At 39.2% G+C, this 21,105-nt stretch overlaps 1 protein-coding gene and 1 pseudogene across 2 annotated transcripts; one reads left to right on the forward strand and one right to left on the reverse strand.

The window, feature by feature from the left end:
- The first annotated feature begins 6,729 nt into the window (after positions 1-6,729).
- On the forward strand, positions 6,730-8,715 carry LOC113614245 (toll-like receptor 13). The gene is given in 1 exon segment (XM_027095629.1): positions 6,730-8,715. A coding segment is annotated over 1 exon segment (1,986 nt).
- Positions 8,716-17,261: 8,546 nt separating this feature from the next.
- On the reverse strand, positions 17,262-19,223 carry LOC113614228 (tail-anchored protein insertion receptor WRB pseudogene; annotated as a pseudogene). Its single transcript, XR_003430531.1, has one exon. The product of XR_003430531.1 is annotated as a tail-anchored protein insertion receptor WRB pseudogene (transcript).
- Between the last annotated feature and the right edge of the window lie 1,882 nt (positions 19,224-21,105).

Consider the following 21,105-nt stretch of genomic DNA (forward strand, 5'->3'; position numbering starts at 1 on the left):
TCTGAATTCTGGTTTCCTTCTTGTTAAAGCTGTGTGATGCAGAAATGATCATTAGATTATGCAAATCCTGAAAAACTGATGATATTATCAATGAACATGATATTCTTAATATTTCAGAACAAATTTAAAACACTTAGGCTTGTCTTTTATGGTCTTCTTGTATCTGAGATATCAAAAAAGCCTAAATTCCTGCTTATCAAGAATTGACATTTATTGAGCACCTGTGACATGCCAGTCCCTGTGCTAGGCAATTTCATCCATGTTATCGTATGTAAACTTAGCCAGGTGTGGTGTGGATTTTTAACTCTCACTTTATAAATTTTCCAAAACTAAGGTTCTCAGGGGTTAAGTCCAATGTTACACAGAGTGAGGGTTGAAATCTGACTCTGAAACCCATATCCTTTCCACTGTATCAAATTACCCCTTATAGCTGAAGTGAGATATAAACAATAATAACAGTTACTTTATGCCTAAAAATATTTGAGGCCACTTCTTAATACTACTCTGTAATTATTAAACATAATTTTGTCATTGAATTAAAAACAATTTAATGATAACCAAATTTGGTGTTCTCTACACCATAAACTATAAAGTAAAAAGCTAGTACAATTTTTATTATAAATGTTTGACTAATCTACAGATATACTGTCTTTTTAACACCCCCCCCAAAAATCCTTAAGCCTTCCCTTTTGGAAAATGTTTGCTAAACCTTTTGGTCAATGGAGATTTCGCTGAGAATATGATTGGATCAACATTAAATATATGAGTCATGTGGCAATGATATTTTTAAGAGAGGATTATCCCTTTGTTTCCTTTTACTGTTTTTTTAAAATTAATTAATTAATTAATTTTTGGCTGTGTGGGGTCTTCGTTGCTGTGTGCGGGCTTTCTCTAGTTGCGGCTGGGGGGGCACTCTTTGTTGCAGTGCGTGGGCTTCTCACTGTGGTGGCTTCTCTTGTTGGAGCACAGGCTCTAGGCACATGGGCTTCAGTAGTTGTGGCATGTGGGCTCAGTAGTTGTGGTTCACAGGGTCAGTTGCTCTGTAGCATGTGGGATCTTCCCAGACCAGGGATCGAACCCATGTCCCCTGCATTGGCAGGTGGATTCTTAACAACTGCGCCACCAGGGAAGTCCTCCTTTTACTGTTCTTATCCTAAAGAAATCCCTGTATAACTGTTTGTGGGATAGCCATCCAACTAGCAAAATAACATCCTTTCTAGTGGGATTTTCATTGTCCTTTCTGCCAGCTATGGGACTAGAACCTACATGGACAAACTGGTGGAAGATAAAAGCAACTTGAAATCAGGAAACTTGGGTTCTTCTCATGGCTTTTCTTTTGACAAGTCACTTCACCTCTCTAAACATATTATTTTTTAAGGATTTATACTGAGTCATGAGAGAGATGGGCTGGTCTTTCGCACAAATGGTTTGGCAAGTTAATTCAGTGTATGTGAAATTCTTTCATATTGCTTGTCTTTCTTAGTCAAAAAGGCTGAGTTGAAAAGTGAATTAACATTTATCTCTGAGAAATGAAAACATATGCCCACACAAAAACTTGTACATGAATATTCATAGCAACTTTATTCATAATAGTCAAAAATTGGAAACAATCCAGGTGTCCATCAACTGATGAATGGATGAACCAACTCTGGAATACTATGGAATACATACCATGGAATACTACTAAAATAAAAAGGAACAAACTAATAATATACACAACGATCTGGATGAATCTTTAGGGAATTATGCGGAGTGAAAAAAACCAACTTAAAAGGTCATATACTATATGTTTCCAACTATATAAGGTTCTTGAAGTGACAAACTTAAAGAGGCAGAGAACAGATTAGCAGTTATTTGTTGTGATAGAATTGTTCTGTATCTTGACTGCAGTAGTGGATATACAAACATACATAGGTGATAAAATTTTATAGAGCTAAATATACCACACATAAGTACAAGTAAAACTGGGGAAATCTGAACAAGATTGGTGGATTGTATCAATGTCAATGTCCTGGTTGTAATGCTGCACCATAGTTTTGCAAGAGGTTACCACTGGGGGAAACTGGGCAAAATGTATAAGACATCTCTCTGTATATTTCCTACAACTGCACGTGAATCTACATTTATCTCAAAATAGAAAGTTTACTTTAAAAACAAAGTAAGTAAATAAGGTTTCCTTTTGTCCATTAAAATGCCCTAACCTGAAATGAAGTGTTGAGGCTAAAGAGAAAGAAATTCCAAAGGGTTTAGAATCTCCTGGGTGCTAATTTTAGGCACAGTCTTGTCTGTGCAAATACAGCAGCAGCTGCCTTGAAAAGTCTTTGTTGAGCAGTTTTCTGAATGGCTCCTTTGATCCTGTCAGTTTCTGCAGTGGGTATATCATGGGTAGACTTGCAAGTTGGTTAACTTGGCTCCAGGGTGGAGAGAACCACAGCTCCTCCTTTACTCTGTGGGTACCCCACTTCGAGTTCTATGGGCTGGCTTGACAGGGTCCAGTCCAAAAAATCAGCTGCATCCTTGTGGGAAGGGGGAAGGGGTAAATCTGGCTGTCAAGCACCAATGCATAGCAAAGGACACAGAAATGTTGACTTAAGAGTATATAGTGCTTGAACCCGTGTCCCCTGCAGAAGCCCGTGCACCGCAACAAAGAGTAGCTCCTGCTCACTGCAACTAGAGAAAGCCTGTGTGCAGCAATGATGACCCAACACAGCCAAAAAAGAAAAAAACGAGTATATAGTGGACAGAGGAGGATCAGGAATGGAATCTGGCAGCTAAGGTAGAAAACACTCAACTTTTTGTTTTTCCCTAAAAATGAACTAGCTTATATGTTCTGTATTTGTCAATAATTTTTTCCCTTTTCTTCTCACATAGTTTGCTCCTTAACTAGGGGGAAGCCAGGTTCCAGGTGTTTTGAGAAGTGGAGCTTTAGAATTTCTATAGCAGCTTCGTGCTAGATTGCATCCATACATTTAATTTTGTGCTAGTTTTTTTAATCATTATTTTGGAGGAAAACATATTAAGGAACCTGGAATCAGATGCTCAGCTTTTAGATGCTTTTGGTATAACAAGTTTGCTACAAGAAAGTAAAACTTTAGGCTAGGGGCTCTCTAAACAAGGGTGAACTAATGACAAAGTTATAAACTAGTCAAAGTTGTCTTTCACGACTCCTGCCTTCACCCTTTGTGTACTCTTTTTTCCCCTCGTTGGGACTCCTTCCCTCCTTGCCCCACACCCAACTGTCCAGTATCCTCATAGCCTCTCCTTACAGACATTTTAGAGATTTTCTGTCTGGAAGGACACAGGAGAAGCTGATAACAAAGGAGGAGGGCTGAGGAACTGGGGTGAGGAGACTTACATTTTTACTGTGCATCATTTTGTGCTGTTTGAATTTTAAATATCTGCATGTACCACCTATTGGAAAAATTTTTTTTAACTTTTTTCAGTAAAGAATTTGCTATCTAGGCAGTCCATGGCATATAATATTTTGGGAAAAGATGGTCTAGGTTGAAGTGATGTAGATCAAACCTTATTTGCTTATAAAAGTTTTCGAAATAAGTGTTTGTGTTCTAAACTGAAAGCCTGATGCCAATTTTTTAAAAAATTAAAATGATTACAAATATCATTTTTAATCAAATGCTAAATGCTATGCTTTAGACTAACCTTTACAAATATGGTAAAAATACATCCTGAAATTTTAAATCTAGTTCCAATGAAAAATATTCTAACCCAATGTAAGACTAGCATGTCTTGACTTTTGGTTCATAAAATATGGTCAGCATAGATATATTTTTCTAATATAGAAATTAAGTAGGGCAGCACAGTGACAATATCATAAAATTGTATTACATAGTATACAGACATCTAGTTTACTGTAGAAATTTCTTTTTTAATTGAAGTATAGTTGAATTACAATGTTGTCTTAGTTTCAGGTATACAGCAAAGTGATTGTTTATATATATATTTTTTTCAGATTCCTTTCCATTATAAGATATTATGAGATGTTGAATATAGTTCTCTGTGCTACACAGTAGGACCTTTGATGTTTATCTATTTTATATAAAGTAGTGTGTATTTGTTAATCCCAAGCTCCTAATTTATGTCTCTCCCTCCTTCCCCTTTGGTAACCGTATGTCTGTTTTCTATGTCTAGGCTCTGTTTCTGTAAATAAGTTCATTTGTACCTTTTTCTTAGATTCCACATATGAGTGATATCATATGATATTTGTCTTTCTTTCTGTATCTGACTTACTTCACTTAGTATGACAATCTGTAGGTCTATCCATGTTGCTGCAAATGGCACTGTTTTGTTCTTTTTTATGGCTGAGTAATTATCACAACTTCTTTACCCATTGATTTCTTTGTGGACACTTAGGTTGCTTCCATGTCCTGGCTATTGTACATAGTGCTGCTATGAACATTGGGGAGCATGTATCTTTAGTCTACTATAGAAAGTTCTTATTTCTTCACTATCCTTGCCTCATTTTGAATACCACAACCAGACGAGTTTGGCTCTCTGCCCTGTTCCAGTACTTTGAAAAGTTCAGTGTGACAGGCCTAAACTCAAGCTGCAAAAACCAGCGATGTTTGGGTCTTTGCACAGATTCTTTCCTATTCACTTTCTTGACTGCCTACTCTCTGCTCTCATCTCCCTGGCATGCTGAACCTAGTTCCACAACTGCTTCTAGAAGTCGTTCATTTTGGTTACCTTTAAGTACTTTTCTTCTATGGTTTATAGGCCCCAGCTCCCTGCTCTGGTATTGGCTCTGAATGCTCCTTTGATTGCAGTAACACCAGCAGTTCCAGGTAAAAGAAACCTCCTCCACTAGCCCTGTCCCCATGGAAACTTTATCAACAAAGCTTGTCCCTTTCTGTACCTTGTCAGTGTGGGCAATTTGGATGTTTGGAGCTTTACAGTTTTCCTTCATTTAAAATTTCCTGTGACAAACAGGGATAGATTTTAGGGGTCATATTGGTAACCCTTGTCATCTGTGAGAGCAGAGAACACATTCATCTGGCAATGCCATCTTGTTCAACCCAGTTTCCTTGAGTCACCTCACACTTATGCAAGACATATTTACTTATACTACTACTTTTTCTTCCTCTTCTGCTCCTTCTCCTCTTTGCCCTTCTCCTTCTTCTTATATTTACTTTTGCAATGAAATCTCTCATCCTTTGATCCATTTCCTTCCTGTTGCCTAACAAACTTAAAATGCCTTAAAGCATTAGCCTCCTAGCACTGAATAAATCTACTCATCTCAGTCCTAATACCAGTGGGCTGACTTAAAATTGAAACTATCATTAGATCATTGTTTTTTTCATTTTCTCTGTCATTGACATGGATATAAAGTGTAAGTATAAACTTAGGACACCATCTTTTGTGGAATATTCTAGAATTTATACACCAAATTAGCATTCTTCAAAGTGACCACTGAGATAGAGTTGTTACAAGTATCCCTGTGATGTAATCATTGTTACAAATGGTTGGGGGCTGCTCTTTTGGAATTAAGGGGCGACAGAAGGGAGTGGAAAGAACATGAGGTTCTGAGATGATATAGCCTTTGCTTTTTTTTTTTGCCACATATTCTGTGTTTCTATTTATATGAAATGTCCAGAATAAGCATACCCATAGAGAGAGAAAATAGGTTAGTGGTTGTCAGGGCCTACATAAAAGCAAGAATGGAGAGTGATTGCTAATGTGTGCAGGGCTTTTTTTTGGGGGGGGGCGGTGAAGACAATTTTCTGGAATTGGATAGTGATAATTGCAAAAACTTGCAACTATATTAAAAACCACTTCATTATATACACTTTAAAAGAATAAAGTTTATGGTATATAGAATATACTTTAAACTGCTATTAAAAATGTATGTAAACTTACATCTGATTTCCACATAAATAAGATATAGCCTTTTCTTTGAATTGCTAATCTGCCTCACATTAGCTGTACAATATTTGTGTCTCTGAGCTTCCAGTTCCCCATGTATACAGTGGGGTTAAGACTGTTTATCTTGCTGAGTTTTGTAGTGAGTCATTCATGCCTATGAAAATGCTGGACACATAGTAAGTGCTTGATATTTTCACACTTCTGTACTTACTGCCAATTTATCATCTGTGCAAGAAATTTGTTGCCCTTGTACACTCTCCCCTAGTTGATGGCTCTATTTCCCCCTCTCTCTTTGTGTTCTGGTCAAACTCAACTATATTCTTCCTTAAAAAATTAGGAGTATGAGGGAAATTTTCTGACTTGATATATATTGAAACTTACAGCAAATAAAATAATTAATTGAAAATCTATAGATGTCATCCCATTAACAAAAAAAAAATCTATCATCACTATGATTTAATATAGGGAGGTTGTGACCAATATTATGAGACCAACATAAAAAATGCATAGGAAATGTATGAATTTGAAAAAGAGATATATAACTTCCATTACCTACAGAGAACATAATCATTAACAGATAAACCTAATAGAATAAACAGTCATATTTTAAAAACTATTAGGAGTTCACAAAGCTTTCTATGCTTATGATCAACAAGAACACAAAAAATTAAAAAGTTATGGCACCCTTGCTATACTTAACTAGAAAATTAAATAGGAAAAAATAAGATATTTCTCAATATCTCAATAATAAAATCTAAAAGTTTCTAGGACATACCCTAACACAGAAACACAAAAATTTACAGAGAATATTTTAAAACTTTTAAAAAATATAAAGGAGATTTTGACTAAATGAAGATATACCAAGTCTATATTTGGTGTCGCCTCCTCTGAAATTTACCTGTATTAGAGGCTTTGGTTTTTTGGGAAAATGCCATTAATGCAGGGGGCGTAAAGCGCCTTGCCAACTGTACCAGGCTTTTGTCCCTTGACCTGAGCCAAAGCAGTGATCTCGTTCACCTCAATGACAGTGAGTTTGATGCTATGCCCAGCCTCCAAAGGCTGAATCTAAACACGTGTCAACTTTCCTTTGTCAGCAACAGGACCTGGAATGCCCTCCAGAACTTGAGAGTCCTAGACCTGAGCCACAATAAGTTTAAAAGATTTCCAGAATTTGCATTTTCACCCTTGAGGTACCTACAATCTCTCTTTCTCTCTAGAAATCCCATTACAGTACTCAATAATATGGCCTTCTATGGGCTGTATTCATTGAAGGAGCTCAACGTGGCTGGGTGCTGGATAGTAAAAATTGACAAATACTCCTTTCCTCAATTTCCAAATTTAGAGAGTTTAGACCTTGGATACAACAATATTCGGACACTGAAACGCAGAACATTTCAGTTTCTGAAGAAGCTCCAAGTTCTCATTCTCTCCCAGAACCGCCTGAAAGACATAGAGGGGAATGCATTTTCTGACCTCAATTACTTCTATAAACTTGACTTGGCATACAATATCTTGTCAAGTTTTCAAGCAGGCCTTTTCTTGGGCCTGGAAAATCTAGAAGTTTTGAATCTCAGTTTTAATAAAATTAGTTATGAAACCAGTAGGACCTTGCCATTTCCTCCATTTATGAACCTCAAGTCTTTGAAACAACTCAACCTAGAAGGACAAATACATGGAATTCAGGTTGTTCCAACCAACTTCTTCCAAGGGCTGAATGGCCTGCAGGAGCTACTCCTAGGGAAAAATCCCATGGTATTCCTAGACCACCTTCAGTTTGACTCCCTGCTTAATCTCACAAAGTTGGATATCTCAGGAACAAAATCTGGAGACTGAAGTCTCAGTTTAAATATTTCCTTATTCCAAAAACTCAAAAGACTAAAAATGCTGCACCTGGAAAACAACAACTTAGAGTCATTGACTCCTGGCATGTTCTCTGGATTAGAAAGCCTTCAGGACTTCTCTTTAAGATTCAACAACGTAAGAGTCATTAATCAAAGTCATCTGGAGAATCTGAAGTCTTTGAAGTACTTTGATCTCTATGGGAACAAACTTCAGTGCAGCTGTGACAATGCATGGTTCAAGAATTGGTCAATAAACACAGCAAATGTCCATATCCCCTACCTCTGGAGCTATACTTGTCAGCAGCCAAATATCCAGAGTTTGTTGATAGATTTTGATGATTCTATGTGTAATTTTGACCTAGGAAATGTTTGCTTCTTCTGCTCCTTCAGTCTGGTCCTCACAACCATGGTCTCCTCTTGGTTCATTGCCAAGATGACTCCGTCTTTATGGTATGGGCTCTACATATTTTAAGCCTGGTACCTGGCCAAGTGGCAAAGGACAGAGAAGGAGTTCATCTATGATGCCTTTGTCTCTTTCACTGCCACTGATGAGCAGTGGGTATATGAAGAGCTTGTTCCAGCCCTAGAAGAAGGTGGCCAGCCCACTTTTAAGCTCTGTCTTCACCACTGGGACTTTGATCCAGGCATAGGCATCTTTGAGAACATCCAGAATGACATCAACACCAGCCGGAAAACTTTGTGTGTGGTCAGTAACCACTACCTGCACAGTGAATGGTGCCAGCTTGAAGTACAGCTGGCCAGCATCAAGATGTTCTATGAGCACGAGGATGTCATCATCTTGATCTTCCTGGAAGAGATCCCAAACTATAAGTTATCCAGCTACCGCCGACTCAGGAAACTTGTGAATAGGCAGACATTTATCACCTGGCCAGACAGTGCCCAAGAGAGGCCACTCTTCTGGGCTTGTATTAGAAATGCATTGGGCAACAAATCTGTGGAGAAAGACAACACACAGCTGATTGTGGCCCAGTGACTAGAAGTCTTTGTGACCTCAAATCCAATGTTGCCCAAGGTGTGTATCGACTAAGAGTGTGACTGAATGTACCTGCTCTGCAGGGAGAAGGTTTCTCATGACCATTATTTGGTTAATGTCCATCAGGCAACTGGAAGAGTGAAGGGAGCTGCCTGAGGAAGCTTCAGGAACAGTGTTAGGGGATGTAATCCCGCTATTAGGGGATTAGATATTCGGAAAGTAGGGCCCTCATATGTGCTTGAGAACATTGCTCAGCTAGTTTATCCAAATCAGTTCCTGTCAAGATAGATTGAACTATACTCCTTCTAAGAACCTATAACAACATATATACCACACACAGGGTTTAATAAAAGCAAAAAAACAAAAGTTAGGATTCTGGTGTATTCTCCTTTAGGGCATGAAATTCCAAAGGCCAGCTTCTGTTTAAGTCAGAGCCCAAGTGTTAGGAGAGTCCTAGTCTGGATCCATTGATTTACTCAATGGGAAGCAGCCTTGATGATCTAGCAGTGCAATGATGACTGCAGGAACTATCACCTAGCTGTGATAAAAGACTTCATAGAGCAGTTTCTGGCAGCTATTCATAGGGTTGTAGCCCCAATGGCTTCATGCTTCAAGCACCAGATACAGACCAGTGTCCTGTAGCAGGCAATATCTGTAGGGAGCAACACCCAGCATAGGGGCCATGGCTCTGGTAGTAGGCAAAAGCGCTACAGATTCCTGTAGGAAGGAATTTCTTACAGGAAAAGTGCTATAAATTCCTGGAGCAAGAGGGGCCATAGGGATCTAGAGGAGATCAGCCTATAGTGGGATTAGTAGGGTACCAACACTGTCCTTTTCTGATTGTCTCCCATGAGGACTTGGTCTTTGCCCTTTATCCCTAAGACTCTGAGAGGAGTTTGTTGAGGAAGAAAGACCCTGATGGGCAGAATCTTTAGCAGCTGAGGTAGTCAAATGTCTACCTCAGTGGGCCCTTGCCAGGTCTCTCTGTACTACACATGACTCCCCTGTGTGAAGAGAGGTCGGCATGTTTGGGACAGGACTTTTGTTAAATTGTTAGGGAAAAATCCAAGGGCATTTGTGTGGGAAATTGTGAGTTATCAGCTGGATGTTTGTGGGTTAAATATTACATTGTTGCAGGAAAGGTTTACAACTGCCTCATGGGAGATGAAAGAACTATGACATTACTTAATTTTCTTTAAATCAAATGATATCTGATTTTGAGGCCCTGTTCTGCTAGATTGTTAAAAATTCTATCTTAGTCATTATGGGCTCCTCACCCTCACCCACTAACCCCTCATGTTCTTGCATAAAGCAAAAAAAGAAAAAGTTGGTGGAGGACTTTTGTAGAAAGGAAGTGCTCAGGAGTGAAAAACAGCTCTTTTTTTTTTGCATCCTGAAAAAAATGGGGGGCAATTTCTCCAGTCTTTGGTCCACATTACCACTTGTATTGTATGCCCATCATCCAAGCTGGATCCCTGGAGTCTGAGGACTCTGCTGCCTCTGGGCTATGCTTGGCACTGCAGTTTTTGCTGAAATTGGAGATAGCCATTCACCTCCCTGGAGATGAAAAGGGTCTTGGATCCCACCACTCAAGGAAACAGCAAGTAGACCTCTGTTCTTTTCCTGGTCTTACGTAAACTTCACCTCTCTGGGTGCTTCAGTCACCATTCTGTGCCCTGTCCTCCTCCCATCTCACACACACACACACACACACCCTGGCATGATTAAATAAACTAAGACAGGAAGACAACTTCCTGTCTTCAGACAACTTCAACAGGCATAGGAGTATATTCCCTTTGGATGGAGGGAGCTATATTTCTCTTATTCTTCCTGATTCTTCCACAGCAGGAAAAATAAAACAAAAACATCTCTATACATTGTTCTGCCATGAAATTAATAAGTGAAAATGACTAGCAGACTAAGATCATTGGGCAGCATGCCAATCAATGGCTGTATAGGATTCTTTGAAATTACAGTGTGTGACATGAGGGGCACAATATCATGAAGAGGGTGATGGCTGTAGCCTAGTAGGAAAGTACACATTGGTGCATGTGTGTGTAGTCCTTCTTGGAAGGAAAGGTGGATAATTAATAACTTGAACTCGTTTCATTTTCCAAACGATGAGGCAATCATGCTGGAACAGAGACTAAATTTTATACACATATTCCAGGAAACCAGATGAACAGCAGTGTTCACCCATGTACTTGGGACCAGCTACATAATTGCAGGGCCTAATGTAAAATGAAAATGCGGGGCCACTTGTCCAAAAGTTATTCGGAATTTCAAGACAGTGATGGCAGAGCACTAAACCAAGTACAGGGACCTTCTGAGTGTGGAGCCCTGTGTGACTGCACTGGTCACATGCCCATGAAGCTGGTCCTGCTTGTGACTATCAGCCAGGTGAATAGGATTTTCTCCTCACAACTTAAATCTCCAAATAGGAAAACAGTGTGTATTTTCCCACAGAACATATTATTTAATCCAGTAAAGGGATGATTATTTCCTTGAACGAAACTGTCTCGCCAGTCTTTGAGGTCATCTTAAAAAAGAAATGGAATTGTCTTTTGTATTAAAAAAATGCCATCACACCACCACAGATAAAATGGTGCCATTGTCATTCCTGTTGTTTTAGTCTTGGAATGGACTGGGGCACTAACTCAAGGCATACCCATTATACAAAGGTTTGCATTATGTTTTTACATGTATCAAATATTTACTTAGCTGGGATACAGGGAAATTCATTTCCTAGACCAAATTACTAAAACTATAGGCACTTTAAAATGAAACCATTGGAGCTGTAATTATATAAAAAAGATATTTGGAAATGATTATGTAGTTAATTTCTCTATCATCAATCAATCTGCAGTAACAAGTGGTTTAAATTGGAACAGAAAAAAATTTAGATGAGAAAAAGAGAAATGTTCCTGCCAGTAAAGCTAAAAATATATTAAGCTTAATTTGTTAGAAAGATCTGAATTTTTTTCCCTACAGATACTGAAAAAAGGGATAGAAATCTCTCTGTTTAGAATTATTTATATGGGCCTACCTGGATGATTTTGCAAAATTTATTTAATTAATTTATTTTATTTTTGGCTGTGTTGGGTCTTCGTTGCTGCCTGCGGGCTTTCTCTAGTTGCAGAGAGCCGGGGCTAGTGGGCTTCTCATTGCGGTGGCTTCTCTTGTTGCGGAGCATGGGCTCTAGGTGCACAGGCTTCAGTAGTTGTGGCGCACAGGCTTAGTTGCTCTGCGGCATGTGGGATCTTCCCGGACCAGGGCTCGAACTCATGTCCCCTGCATCGGCAGGTGGATTCTTAACCACTGTGCCACCGGGGAAGCCCCTACCTGGATGATTTTTAAGCTCATCTTCCAAACCAGAGTTTCAGTGCCAGCTCTGTATTTATGAGAAAGGGATGTCTCCACCTATTGAATATATGTTTCCTTGCAACCACACATTTGCCCTTAATAATAGGATTAGTGATTGAGTTTAAGAGGCAGAGCCAAAATTATTCCTTGGCACACACAGTGTGGTCCAGAGATCAGAAGCATGAGCATCACCTGGGAGCTTGTCAGAAATGCATACTCTCAGGCCCAGCCCAGAGTCTGCATGTTAACTGAACCAGAATCTGCATGTTAACAAGATCTCCGAGGATTCTTATACACATTATAGCTTGAAAGGCACTGGGTTAAGCAATTATTTACATTGAGAAATCTCTGGGAAGGTTCTCCTATCTTCAAATATTAACTCATCTTAGGTTACACAGTGATCAAAATGTAATCATTAAATATTCTTTGGATTTCTCTTCTTGTAATATTTCTCAAAAGAGTAACAGTAACAATACTATAATTTTACGTGTGTGTTGTTAATTACCATTTCCAAAGCACTTTCATACCTGTGATCTCACTTGATAACTTTGTGGTGGGTAGCCCATTAAACTAATGCACCCTTATCATTCTACCAGTAAATATGAAGGTAGGTCAATATTGTATTGCTTTTGCCTAAGACCATTAAAAAATCAAAGAATACTTTGATGGTAATCATTTTGCAATATATAAATGTATCAAATCAACACATTGTACACCCTAAACTTATACAATATTATGTCAGTTATATATCAATAAAGCTGGGAAAAAACTGCAAGAATAATATATAGGTACAGTGAAATCCAACTAAATGAGTGCAAAATTGACATAAGAGTTTTGAGATAAAAGATAATATAGTGAGGATATATTTCTAAGCGTGAAAATATAGAAGGGTTCATAGAATCCCAGAAAGAATCTTCATCATTGGGTAGATTTAATTATTATATCTAAAATAACATTCATTCTAATTGTTCAAGTGAAAAGAAGTGGCTCTGGAAGCTACATATGTGTTCATTTAAATCAGGTAACAACTTGAGTTAGAATTAGCCTAAGAAAATGCAGATATACAATGCAAAAAGGAGAATAGAAGATCTATTAACTTGGGAACTATAAAAACAGGTTTGTAGATATATCTGGACACTGCTGTAAAGTTTTGTCTGCAGATTAAGAAGGTGACATTGACCCAATAATGTCACTTACTATAATCATCTTTGATTTTATTATACTGTACCTGTAGGAGGAATTTAAGCTTGTAATAGGTGGCCTATTGCATCCTAAAACATTTAGGAGGAACTGAGATAAAGCTATTGTGGATTATGGTGGCTCTAAGTCCAGTCCTAACAATTTTGTAGTTTCCAAATAAAGTTCTCAATGGAATCTTTCTAAATTGAAAATCATTAAATAAAGTGACAGAGACAGGGGTTCTAACTGGGGGGAACTGTTTCCCAAGATGAGCAATGTTAAGCATCTAGTGAAAAGCTAAAACTTTTAGGCTCATTGTCACAGGTGATACGTGGCTGCAAACACAGCTTAAGGTGTAGTCCCTGGCTTAATGGAGTTTGCGATCTAATTAGGAGATAACATATATTTGTGTAACAGATAATTAAAATGCTAGTCAAATGAGTGATACAGACAGTAAATGTTAAATTAGAGAAAGATGGCCAGAAGCCGAGTTGCACTAAGATATGGCAATTAATATCAGATGATCAAGGTTTGAGGCGTGACTCAACCACTTAAGAACTGTAACCCTGTTAGTTGACCGCTCTAAACTCCAGTTTTCCACTCTGTAAAATCAGGATAATTACAATAGCTTTCTCTAGGCTGTGTTAAAGACTAAGTGGTCTTGGGAGGATGCCTGGCCCATATGTTAGCTAAGAAATTCACCTTCCTCATGACTGAAGGACCTGGGGCAGAAAGAGCATTGGGTGTCTGAGGATGGGCTTACTGAAAAGGAGTAGCTAGAAACATAGAGGCCACCAGCTTTGTCCACTTCACCATTTGCTAAAGGTCATCCCTAAAGGGAGACCTGGGTTGTTTCCCTCAAAGGATACAGCTCAGATTTGACGGTACTTCAAGCTTTGTAGAGTACTAAAAGATCTCATTTCATTGCTTACCATCCCCTGACATGCCCAACCTAATCTCTATAATCTAAAGTACCTGTGGATGCCCAAGGCCTAAGCCAGCAGCTTTTTAGGGTTAGAAAGAAGATTGGCATCAGTGAGTTGCAGTGATGAAAGGAAAGGGGACCGGAGAGAACGTGAAGTAGCAGAACCGGTTTCCTTGCTAGCCTCTGCACAGTACTGCCACCTGGTGGTTATTTAATAAACCACAATATCTCTTCCTCCCATAGTCTTGTCCTAAAGTACAGCCTTAGTGTTAACGGAGAGAACGTGGTGATGCACTGTATTCGTTTCTGGTGACTACTGTAACAAATTACTACAAAGATGGTGACAACAGAAATTTATTCTCTCATAGTTCTGGAGGCTAGAAGTCCAAACTCAAGGTGTGGGTGAGGCCATGATCCCTCTAGAAGTTCTAGGGGAGAATCTGTTCTTTGCCTTTTCCAGCTTCTGTTGGTTGCTGGCCGCTGTTCCTGAGCTTGTGGCTGCATCACTCGAATCTCTGCCTGCCTCTTCACATGGTCTTCTCCTGTTCTGTGTGCCTGATCTTCCTTTGCCTCTCTCTTAAAGGGACACTTGTAATGGCATTTAGGGCCCACTTGGAAAATCAAGGATTTTCTCTTCATTTTAAGATGCTTAATTCAATGGACATCTGCAAAGACTCTTTTCCAAATAGGGCAGCATAGACAAGTTCCAGGCATTTGATGTGAATATCTTTTGGGGACCATTTTTTGGCCTAACACATTTATTCTTTATTATCATTTATTATACATTGTTGGTAATGAATATATAAAATCGATTGGGACTTCCCTGGTGGCGCAGCAGTTAAGATTCCACCTGCCAATGCAGGGGACACAGGTTCAAGCCCTGGTCCGGGAAGATCCCACATGCCGCCGAGCAACTAAGCCCGTGTGCCACAACTACTGAGACTGCGATCTAGGGCCCGCGAGCCACAACTACTAAGCCCGAGTGCCACAGCTACTGAAGCCCATGTGCCTAGAGCTCGTGCTCTGCAACAAGAGAAGCCCCTGCTCGCCACAACTAGAGAAAGCCCACGCGCAGCAACGAAGACCCAACGTTTCTTTGGTTTAATAAAAACAAAATTATTAAAAAAAAAAAAAGATTGATCTGCTGGCCAGGGCAGGCCAAGAGGATAGGATGCAGGATATAAAGTTTTGAATTTGGGTGTGGGGATGAGATAAGGAGGGAAAAATCTAGAGTGTCAACTTTTCTAGGGAAGGCCAGCTTGGGTGGGACAGCTCAGTGAGAGACCCTGGGTGGCTGGGAAGCAGCACAGAGGACTCTGGGCACATGGTGTGGAGGAGAGAGTATAGAAAGGGCAAGAAAGGGGTGGTGAGCTAAGATTTAACTTTTGTTTGTTTTTAATAAACTGAATGTGAGTGGTCCTAACCCTTAAAATCCTCTATATGTATAAGGAAATGAGCACTCTCAAACACTGCTGGTGAAACTGGTGGAGTTGGTAAAATCCTTTTGGAGAACAATTCTACATATATATCATGTACCTCCATCCAGTAATTCTAAGAAGTCTAGAACTCTATTTTAAGGAAATGATCAGAATACAGGAAGATTTATGCACAAAGACATTCCTTATGTCCTTTTTTTATGGTGCTCTTGAGTGTTTGTAAACAACTCAAATGTCTACCTTTAGAAAGTAATAGTTGAGTGAATTATGGTTCATCTATATGATGAAATATTTTATAGTCATAAAAGTATGTTTATGAAAAGTATACCATAACATGAAAAATGCTTTTATGTGAGATGTTGAGCAAAATAAGTAGGAATTATGAATACATACATACATACTTTACACAAATATTAATACTAAATTGATTCAAGATTTAAAAAAATATGTATATGTCACCTCTTTATATGTATATATACATATTGAACTCTCAGAAATTGTGCATAAATATTTAGGTGACATAACCACCTCTTAAAAAGCACAAACAGGGACTGCCCTGGTGGTACAGTGGTTGAGAATCCACCTGCCAATGCAGGGGACATGGGTTTAAGCCCTGGTCCAGGAAGATCCCACATGACGTGGAGCAACTAAGTCTGTGCACCATGACTACTGAGCCTGCGCTCTAGAGCCCGCGAGCCACAACTACTGAAGCCCGCACGCCTAGAGCCCGTGCTCCGCAACGAGAAGCCACCGCAGTGAGAAGCATGCAACGAAGAGTAGCCCCCACTTGCTGCAACTAGAGAAAGCCCGCGTGCAGCAACAAAGACCCGATGCAGCCAAAAGTAAGTAAATAAAATAAAATAAAGTTATTTATAAAAAAGCACAAACATCATATCGTTTATTTTTGTATTCATCTAGCTCAGTAAAATCTTGCCTCCTGAAGCTAAATATTTTTCCCTCTATGTTTATTTCAACTTTTGTTCCCAAGCAGTTAGGCTTAAAAATTTGTAGATGTATACAGTGTATCTGTGATACATGCTGAATTACTACAGGAACTGCAGCTATAAGTTGAACAAATATGGGTGAATGGGCTTGGTCCTAAAGGATGTAAGGGACTTTGACAGAACCAAATAGAGTGCCAGCACTGCCACTGGTCTTGGAGCTCATGGTACTTGGATTTTAGCACTGATACAGAAGAGACTTCTTAACAGAACTTTTTTGTTCATCAATCTAAAGTATTTAAAGTCAATTCATGGTGGAAATCCAATTAAAGGTCAATATAGAAAAATGTTCTTATACTGATATTTTAAAATATGGAGATACCTCAGAATAAGCAATAGTGATAGAGTTAACCAAGTACTTCCTGACCTTAAACAAATACAAATATATATATATATTTTCCTTAATAAAGAAACTTATTAAGCTGCCCTCTCAGCACAGCCAGCAGCACGTCAGTCTCCTATCTGAAGAAATTTATTGATATGGGAAAATGCTTACATAATAAGAGGGGTAAAAAATTGTATGTGCCAGATAACCTTAACCATACAAAAATAAATAGAAAAAAAGACTGGAAAAAATATACCACAATGTTAAGAGGGGTTATCCATAGCTACTGAGTCTTTTTAAAAGTTTTTTCTTATATTTCTAATCATTCTACGATGACATGTACTAATTTTAAAACCCAAAAGAAATTCTTTCAGAAGTGAAAGAATGGCCGATAGCAGGAAATGCTGCAGAGGGGCTAAGCATAGTGTGAATTGAAAAGGAGTCACAGAATTTGGGAACCAGAGGTGGTGTTTCAATAAATGGGGTATCAGACCCCAGGTATTGGGCTTGGATTACTGAGGCAGGCTTGGGTTGAACTGTAGCCCTGCTACTTCACATTTCGGTGACACTGGACACGTAAGTTCTCTAGGCGTCAGTTCCTTTGCTGCAAGCCCTGCTACTCCAGTGGGAAATGCTACCAGGCGTTCTAGTGGAGTTATCCATCTACTCGGCACCACGGTCACAGGGACAGAGTAGTATGTCCAAATGAGTGTGACCATCAGGGCAGCTTGCAATATGTAGAAAGCAACACTTATAACCCATTTTATCTTAGGCAACTGAGCTGTCCGTGCTTTCACGTGAGTTTTGAGCTTATCAGTCATCTTGTTGATCTTTCTCTCCAGCCTGGCGTATCTGGCAAACTCGTCCATCACGTTGACGGTGGAGAGCTCCTGCTTCATACCCTGGATCTCTGCTCGCATCTGAGACTCCTGCTCCACGTCCTTCTGCAGCACCCTGGACGTGAAGGAGGAGAAGGACGGGAGGAGGATCCTGACTACATTGCACCCAAACACGAAGCTGAGCACCAGCAGCCAAGCCCAGCAGTCAGCCTCTGCCGCGCTCATCTCGGAGGCTCACGGCGGCGCCAGCTCGGCTAAAACAGCTCCACCTGGGACCAAGCTGATGGCCGCGCGTGCGCAGTGAGCCCAGCGCCCCGCAGAGGCGCGCCGCCGCGCCTGCGCACTGTCTATTAATACTTAATAGTAATAATTATTACTTACATAATACTTAGATTTAGAACTCCCATACCCATTCCTGTCCCCATCTACCCCACTCTTTCCACTCTCATAGCTAACCATTTTATTAGTTTCTGATATATCCTTTCAGTGTTTCTTTATACAGATACAAGCAAAAATAAATATATATTTTATTTCTCCCCTTTCTTATACAAAAGGTAGCATAGTACTTATACACTATTTTGCATCTGGCTTTCTTCACCTAAGTACATCCTGAAAATACAGAGCTTTCTCATTCTTTCTTACAACTTCATATAGTATAACATTCAATTATATACTATAGTTTAAAAAATCTAATCCCTTATTGGTAGACACAAGTTTTTTTCCTGTCTTTTGCTATTACAAACAATGAGAAAATGTACATACATTATCCATAAAGTGCAGATATGTCCTTATCGTGAATAAATTTGCAGAAATGAAAATGTTGGCTCAAAGGGTAAATTCATTAAATCTTCATTCCACTTAGAGTTTTAACCTGCTGTATGGTGTGAGGAAGAGATGGAACTTTATCTTTTTCTATAGTATAGATACCTGGTTGTGTCAACACTATTCATGTAAAAAATAAAGTCCATCTTTACCCCACTGATTTGATTTTGTACTAATTTTCTGTATGTATTTGGTTCTATGATGGACTTTCTCTTTTGTCCCATTGGTCTGTCTACTCATGTTCCAGTGACTCGGTGTGTACTTCTAAAATTTTGCAAGTTTAGCTCTGCATGGTTTTATTAAGGAGGGTGCAGGTACTATAAGAAAAAGACCCAAGATTGTACACAAGTAGTTTAACAAGATAGAAGTTGGTTTCTCTTTTAGGTTAACAGAGTAGAGGTAAGTGGTCCAGGGCTGGTAAAGAAGCTCTGCCATGTCTGGGTCCAAGGTGGCTGCTTAATCTTTTGGCATCTCTTAGCCTGCAGATGGGGAAAAGGGCCAAAGGAAAGCATGAACTTTCCCTTTCAGTGTCACAATGTGGAAATGACTCACAATGATTTCCAGAACTTGGTCACTTGGCCACTCCAAGCCACAAGGGAGATGGGGAAATGTAGTCTCTTGCTGGATAGCCATCTACCTGGCTACAACTTAGGAGTTCTATTAGATAATAGGGGGAAATGGTCTTTACTACAATGGTGGCCTGATGCAAAGGACTCCAATGTTGAAGGTACTGGTGTTAGGGGAAGCACTGAATGAAACTGGCCAGCACCACACTAACCATTTGCATGAGTTATTTTATGACAGGAGGTCCTGATAAGGAACACGGAACTAACAAGCCACCACCAACCAGAAGAATTCGGGAAAGGTCAAAAGGAGACGCCAGTCCATATGTCCTACCAACCTCCCAGAATCCTCCTCGCTGGAATCCATCTTGGCTGAGTGATGCGCGCACTACCAGGAAGGACCCTGAGTCAGAACAATTGGCCAGAGACAATCCAGAAACTAATCCCATTACCATAAAACCCGAGACTGTGAGCCACATGGCAGAGCAGTCCTCCTGGGTTCCCTTACCCTGCTGCTCTCCGCCCGGGTGCCCCTACCCAATAAAGTCTCTTGCATGGTCAGCATGTGCCGCCTTGGACAATTCATTTCCAAGTGTTAGACAAGAGCTCACTCTTGGGCCCTGGAAGGGGTCCCCCTCCCTGCAACAGTGAGGCACTGTAACCTGAAGAATGGCATAAACTCTTCTCTCCAGGGGACTAATGCAAAGGTGTCTAGGGTTCATATAGGCTTTACCTTCCTGCCCTCACAATTTTGGTGTTTTTTCCCCTCAGAATCATATTTATTGTTTGTTAGAGCTCCTCTCTCTCTGTCTCTGTCTCTCTCTCTGTCTCTCTCTCTCTGTATGTGTTCTCATATGTGTGTGGGTTTTTTTTTCCTTTTACTTGTTCTTTTCTCATTGCTTTACTCACATGTCCTTGGAGATATCAATCTTTTTCTGAGGCAACTCTTGGGGCTTGTTAATGAATTAATTGGCAAAAAAAAGCCTCCCAGAGAACAAAAACAAGAACCTGTTTATACCTCTGAACTTCCTACATCCCTTTCCTTGTTATCCCACTTGAATGTGATAAAGAATGGATAGCTTAAGCGGCCCAAATAAGTGACCTTTTACATTTGAAGAAGATGAAGTTTGCATATGAAATGAGATCTGGGTTATAGAGACTGCTAAGCTAAAGGATAGGGATAAAGCCAAAAAGAAAAGATCCTAAAGCCTTAGGGAGACCATATTAACTAAACTGGAATGCTTTAGAGAGTGAAAGGAGGCACTAAAGCAATTCAGTATATATGAAATATTTACCTACTGATCAACAAATTGGCTTTATTATATTGGTAGGCTATAAAACAGTTCTGTTTAAAACTAATTTCAAAAATAAAATTCTTTCTAAAAATAAAAACAACATATATCACTGTACATTAAAGCAAAAAACACTTATATTGATTATCTGAACATTAAAAAATAACACAAGCAGAATTTTTTGGTATATATTCACATACCTTAATCAGTTTCTTAGCCACACCTGTCTCTAACAGCACGTTACCAATATTTTTCTGAAAACGTATTTTTTTCCAGTATGGTCGTAATGTTTTAAATCTTTTCATAAAATTGCCTGCAATTTGTTTCACAGTTGCATTTTATGGTTAATAAATTTGAAATTGCAAACATCTTCAATTGATTCTTCTCATCACAATGTTTTTAACTGAGAAAACACCCTCTACAGGAGAAGAAAAAAATTCTACTAAATGGAAAACATTCTCAATACTAATATTTTTATTAGAAAGTATATATACTTCAGCTCAAATATATTCACAGGTTCTGTCTTTTTGCCTCCACTCAGAGTACCTCTCCTTGACTAACATTTTTATAAGACAAAATGTTGTCCATTAAGTTATCTCTACTTTTTTTTTTTTTTTTTTTTTTTTTTTTTTTTTTTTTTTTTTT

The sequence above is a fragment of the Aethalodelphis obliquidens genome, unplaced genomic scaffold, assembly GCF_003676395.1.
Source record: "Aethalodelphis obliquidens isolate GAN/ISIS:26980383/991018 unplaced genomic scaffold, ASM367639v1 scaffold92, whole genome shotgun sequence".
NCBI classification, from domain to species: domain Eukaryota; kingdom Metazoa; phylum Chordata; class Mammalia; order Artiodactyla; family Delphinidae; genus Aethalodelphis; species Aethalodelphis obliquidens.